This window comes from Vollenhovia emeryi, unplaced genomic scaffold (genome assembly GCF_000949405.1).
Source record: "Vollenhovia emeryi isolate VEMERY1.0 unplaced genomic scaffold, V.emery_V1.0 DF939136.1, whole genome shotgun sequence".
NCBI classification, from domain to species: domain Eukaryota; kingdom Metazoa; phylum Arthropoda; class Insecta; order Hymenoptera; family Formicidae; genus Vollenhovia; species Vollenhovia emeryi.
In genome coordinates this window covers 2,241,334-2,247,452 of record NW_011967230.1, presented here as the reverse complement: position 1 = coordinate 2,247,452, position 6,119 = coordinate 2,241,334, and the positions used below count along the sequence as shown (strand labels likewise).

Below are 6,119 nucleotides of genomic sequence, written 5' to 3'. Positions count from 1 at the left end.
CTGAAAGGAAGGGAGAGACAGCTAACTATAACGCCAACTTGCTCTTCGATAAATTAGACGTCAGGTCGCAAGTCGCTTTCGGTTGATTCAAATGTGAACGCTACACAAAGCGAGATATCTAAAGAGATGGAATTAATAAACACGAAGCTACGAAACTGTCGTTCTTCTAGAAGCGATTATCAGCAGAAGCTGTAACTGAAGCGCCCTTCTGCAAGTGCCTGAAATTTAAATAGTTTCTTATAAAACGACTTCACTGCAACCACCGGGAGGACCCTAGTAGCACAGTGTATTGACCAAACGTTGGTTAAACATTGGCCCAATATTTGATTGTACTGGGTCAATGTTTAGCCAATGCACTGTGCTGCCAGGGGAAGCTTATGGCGCAGCAGTAACACCCTACCTTTCATAAACACGCCTTTATTACGTTTCACGTACAGATACATAGTGGCTGACTTTCATACGCTACGCGCACGTAAAGTACGTCGTCGTTGTAAGAAAAATAAAAAAGGGCCCGTGTTCTTTTTATCCCCTCCCTCCCTCCCACCCTCCCTCCCCCCCGCCCGTTTCCCAAAACGCGCATTCATCGATCAGCCTACGAAGATTTTTACATCGACATTACAGTGTAACATTTTTACTCAACAGCCATAACACCCTTTGCATCCGTATCGAGTCCCGCGGTGGAACCCTTGAACCATTTAGACAGATAGGACAGCACGGCCATACTGTCTCCGACCAGGGGTTTACTTTGCGTCGAAGACAAGACTATTCCTTAGACTTTTAAATGTCAAATATATATATATACATATATATAAAAGAACATTCCTCAATCTGCAATTTCCAAGTACACATCCACGTTTTTAACGTTGAACCTCACGAGCTGCTCACTCTGATCAATTCGCGCTCGAAGATCGACGTTAACGAGTGATTCAGTATAATTTTACAAATCCCTGCCCCTGTTGCTGTCATGGAATTAGGAAGCTTACTCGACGAGATCACCTTGCATAAGTGTGTGTGTTTTGTGTGACACTTAACGTATTGAATACATGAGTTACGTATTTGGTAACTTTCGCCCCCTTCGTATGTACACGACTCGCCTGTTTTGCACACATCCGTTTGTAGCAATTCTCTGTTGTTCCGACTTATCGATAATCGCGCGCCCTTCTCGCGGGAACCAACGTTCCAAAAAGGCGCACCGAGCATTGGTCCCCGTGAGAGAAATTCGCGGTTTCCCTCCGAATCCCCGAATTCACAGGAGGGTCTCCTCGGAGTAATAGCGACGCGAGTATTCGTTGTCCTGGGCCCACGTAGGCGAGGAGAGTTCTACGAGCTGCGTGTTTCTGTTCCTCCTCGTGATCGCAGTCGTTGTGGCCGACCGTTTCAGCTGCAATCGGCGAGCGACGTTGCAGCCGAGCGCGGCCGGGCAGCCTCGTCAACCCCCCTCAGATAAATCTCAGCAGGAGCACTCTTCCTCCCTCGGCAGCTCGTGATTCAGGGAGTCCTTAATTGCAAAGGTGAGCAAGTCGTGAGATAAGAGGATTATCGCACCGAGATCGGACAAGAGTACAACAGTAATGAAAGAGAAACCACGAGGGGTAAACCGCTGACCAAAATCATATACATCGATACACTAATGCATTAAAATTCGATAGTAACGCCCAGTGGGCATTACTTTATCTTATTTTATCTTGTTTTATCTTTTCAGATTTTTTATAACGCCCCAACAAGGCCAAGCAACACCCACTAATGCCCAAAAAATGCCTAGTAATGTCGCAAATCTGTACACCGCAATGCCCCCAGCAGTTTACTCCTCGAGAAACTATAATCATTAATGCTTCTTTTAGGACTGTTAAGATCTATGTCCACGATACTAGCTTGGATACTTGGACCAAGTTCTAGTTCTGCTTTTATGGAATAGCTGCAAGTTGATTGGCTACACATTTCTCGAAACTCGAATTTGGACCAAGTTCTATCATCGTGGACACAGGGCTTTACTGAGACTTTACTAGGCTTCAATGAACAGTAGTTCCGAAAGTCTTCTAAAATGTTTACAATTTCAAAAAGAAGTCTTGTTAGTTCGCAATCAAGGAGTCTGCACCGTGAAAAGTGTGTACGACAAACGTACAGAACATACACGATTCTATTGGTCACCTTTCACTTTTCGAAACTCCCTTTCCTCGCACTGTGCACGGTATTATTTCTCCTGGTACAAAATTGCAGACTTACAAGCTTCCATATTTATTGACTACGTTTACCCTCCGTTTCATGGGAGACCCCTTGATTGTGCAAACTGTTCGAGTTTGTCGGTGGACAAATTGCGTTTTAGTGTTAAGTACCTTCGATCAAGGACCACGGTCATGTACAGATGGAAACTTTGCAGGACGCCGAATGTAGGGGGGAGGTCAAGTTACCTTCCTTAGTTCCATACTGCCCGGCGTGCTCGAGCGTTGCATTCGCGTCGTAATCTTCTCGTAAGGGATGGTGCCTCTGCAGAGCGCGCTCGGGTCCAGGCTCAGGGTCGCCTTCAGAGTGTTCTTCTTCACCATGCCGTTCACATTACTGACGTTAGCGTTGAGGCCGATGGTACGACTCGGCGAACAGGTGCGCGTATTGGGCGACGAGTTCGTCGTCGTGTCGGGCGGAGTATCCGAGGATTGTGCTATCAGCGAGTCGGAATTGGTGTCGGTAGTCGTTGTGCTCTCATTGCCGTTCTTGCGATCCGTTATCGCGCTATCAATGTTGGCAGTCATGTGACACTCATCCTCTGGACGGTTGTTGCCGTTGTCTATGTTATTGCGGCCTTCGATGTCGCTGCTTCGATAAATTGTCTTGCCGTCTTGCCGGTCCAACCGGTCGGGCCTACGCTTGTCCTACGGAGATCAGGTAACATACCTTAGTAACAATGTAACTGAAATCGTAACATAATAAACTATAATGTAACATTAAAATGGTTTTAAATGTAATGGCCTTTCGTTACTACACAGACTCTTATTGACGTCGGATTATTTTTTACGTTCTGCGTTTATTTTAACTTTATAATAGCCATTATATAATTTATTTGAATACGAAGAAGAATTCTTGCACTATCAGAGAGTCGATGTTGGTATTGGTAGTCATTGTGTTCTTATTGTCGTTTTTGCAGTTCTTTATTGCGCCACCGATGGCTGGCAGTCGTATAATTATTCTCCGGACGATTGTTTCCGTTGTCCACGTTATTGCGGTTTTAATGTAAAAAAATTTAACACAAGAAACTATAATTAAAAAGCATTAATTAAGATGCTAATTGATCTACTAAGAATAATGGTTAAGTGCAATTAAAGTGACCGATTTCCCAGAGTTTTCAAATATGTATATACTTTGGAATCTGCGGTCACCTCGTCGTTACGATCCTCCTCGTGATCGTTGTCACCATAAACTTGCTCGAAAGCGTCTATGCTGGAATCGTACGAATTGTAATTGAATTTTCCTTGGCGACATCCCATCGATTTCGCATAAGCCCCGCCGTACACCTTGCAGTCCTCGATCGATTTTTCATTCTCGGAATCGTAGTCGGTGCCGCCCATAGCTTGATCTACGCGACGTGCAACGGACCGTGGATCAATGACCCTCGGTTGCATGTAGCCGCAGCCATCCAACTATCAGACAAATTTAAAAGGACTATAAGGCAAAGGTCGATCCTTAACGGGAAAGTGCCGTCGTCTAGACGGAATTAAAATGTCGATGATTACTGACATTTTCGATTTCGTTTTTTACATTATCGTGTAGCTCGGGACATGAACATGAACGTTACACACATCTAATAAAATAGTGGAGCATTTTGTACCATATGCAGTATAAATATAAATATATTCCGTCTTTTTATAGAGCATAGCAAAAAATCGCTATTTTATTAGACGCATGTGTGTGTGTGTGTGTGTGTGTGTGTTATAAAATACGATTATATACAAAATATGTAGGTATAATCCAATAGCAATTTTACTTTTCTTAAGAAACGATGCAAAAATTATTATTGTTCTAATTCTATGAATTGGTGAAAGTTGTTTATCTTTGTTTTATAACTATACCAACATCAGACTGCACATTGATGCATTCCGCTTCCGGGTCCGGTCTCATGATTGTTATTTCACGATCGCAGATTGGCAATATGTCGAAATTAGGCGTGGGTTGATTTATCACATCAGGATCCTTTGTGAGAAAGAATATCAATTTGTAAATTAGGTTTTAGATACTGTTTTAGATTATATTTAGATTAAACGACGAGATTGATTTTATATAAAAATATTCAAGAATACAATTGATTGCAACAATGAACGAGGTAACATAAGATTAAATACGATTGAATTAAAAAAATCAATAGTCGAAATCTCCGTTGCGTTCTCACCTGTAAACAATAGCCGATCCTTTCGGCAATCGTTGAGAAACTTGGTCTCTCGTCAGGGCGTGGATGCCAGCACTTCGTCATGATTCCATATATAGGATCCGGGCATCCCGCGGGTTTCTCGAGACGGCCGCCGGATGTTACCATCGACATGACCTCGCGATTTGCACATCCGGTGTAGGGCATATATCCAAATGACATAATTTCCCACAGGAGCACGCCAAAGGCCCTAAAAATTTCATCGCAAGAACGTCACGGACTTTACCTCTTATGTAATTTGTATTAATGAGAAAGTTTTCTTTTCAACTCGTGCTATAAAACTATTTATTTTTAATAAAAATAAATTACGTGCAAAAAGACGCGAGTATGTTTGAAAAAGAAAATTGTTTCGAATGTCAATTTTAGCGAGATACGAAAGTCTCACCAGACGTCGGTCTTCGTCGTAAATATGCCGTCCAAGAAGCTCTCGGGTGGCATCCATTTTATAGGCAACATCGCCTTGCCACCCTTTCTATAATAATCGCTACGATAAATGTCTCTGGCCATACCGAAATCCGCGATCTTAACGGTACGGCCCGGTGCTTTGGTGGTCAATAAACAATTCCTAGCGGCGATATCACGGTGTATAAAACGTGCCTCCTCCATATATTTACAGCCGCTTGAGACATCGTAGCTGCACATAATAAGGTCTAGCATTGTTAACGCTGTAGGTCGATCCTGCAAAATTCAAAATATGTATGACACGCGTTCTAGAAATTAGCTAAAAAAATATTCGAGTGAATGGCAGTTGCTTTAAAGTAAGATGAAAATTAAACTGTAATGTGTATTATGCATTTCACTCTCACTTTCCTTTTAAGTTGATAGCATAACGTTGTTAATACTCACTGATCGAGGCCGTTCTTCGCGTAGGAAATTTTTGAGGTCACCTCCGGCTAATAATTCCAGAACGATGTACCTCGGATGTTTATCGAAAGAGACACCAATAAAGTGCACTATATTAGGGTGATTAAATTTACTCATTATCAATGCCTCCATCATGAAGTCAGCTTCCGCTTGAGTAGTGGATAAAGACGGAAGCGTCTTGACGGCCACGGGGTGTTCCTCGCCGTGTCCGTACTTGTACACGCCCTGGAAAACTTCGCCGAAGGCGCCTTGGCCGAGAGGTCTGCGTCAAAAACATAATCGAGCGTTCTAATTTTATTTTTTACGTTTAAAATCTAGAATGAGGGATATCTAAAGATTTTTATATACAAAATGTTGAGAGAACAAGTTGTAAAAGTGTCAGATATCTAACTGATATGCTAATTACAGACAGATCCAATTTCATGAGAAATTCCACTTCAATTGAGAAAATCCAATTCAATCTGCCTAGTGATATGTTAACTAGTTTTGATCTATAATATGTTCGTACTAACTTCACTAAAGTAATGCATTCACGGGGTATTTGCGGCAAGTCCTTGAAGCTGTAAAGATTGCCAGCAAATTCATAATTGGGGTTAAATTCCGTCATCATCGTGTCCGACACGTGTCCTGGATGCAATGCAGCTAATTCAGTGCCGTTGCCGAACATCACTTGGCGGCGATGTGAAAGCGCTTTTCGTTTTTGGTACCGTTTATCTGTTGGAAAATGTACGGTATACAAGAGGAACAAATGCAGAAAAATGTTACGTAAGAATAAAATAATTAACAAAATACTTAAACAACAAATGTTTCACGATTATCCATAAATATAAATATGAGAGAG

The 6,119-nt window shown here is 42.2% G+C and overlaps 1 protein-coding gene across 2 annotated transcripts in view; it reads right to left on the bottom strand.

Moving 5' to 3' along the window:
- Window positions 1-1,147: 1,147 nt before the first annotated feature.
- Window positions 1,148-6,119, bottom strand: part of LOC105567635 (ALK tyrosine kinase receptor) — a 20,763-nt gene continuing 15,791 nt past the window's right edge. For both annotated transcript variants that reach the window (XM_012022643.1, XM_012022644.1), the window contains exons 18-25: window positions 5,791-5,992; window positions 5,261-5,540; window positions 4,800-5,092; window positions 4,379-4,604; window positions 4,066-4,182; window positions 3,372-3,632; window positions 2,409-2,867; window positions 1,148-1,498 (exon numbers count right to left, since the gene is read on the bottom strand). In XM_012022643.1, the coding sequence (XP_011878033.1) occupies window positions 1,451-1,498; window positions 2,409-2,867; window positions 3,372-3,632; window positions 4,066-4,182; window positions 4,379-4,604; window positions 4,800-5,092; window positions 5,261-5,540; window positions 5,791-5,992 (1,886 nt within the window). In that variant the 3' untranslated portion in view covers window positions 1,148-1,450. The remainder of the gene's footprint in view (window positions 1,499-2,408; window positions 2,868-3,371; window positions 3,633-4,065; window positions 4,183-4,378; window positions 4,605-4,799; window positions 5,093-5,260; window positions 5,541-5,790; window positions 5,993-6,119) is intronic.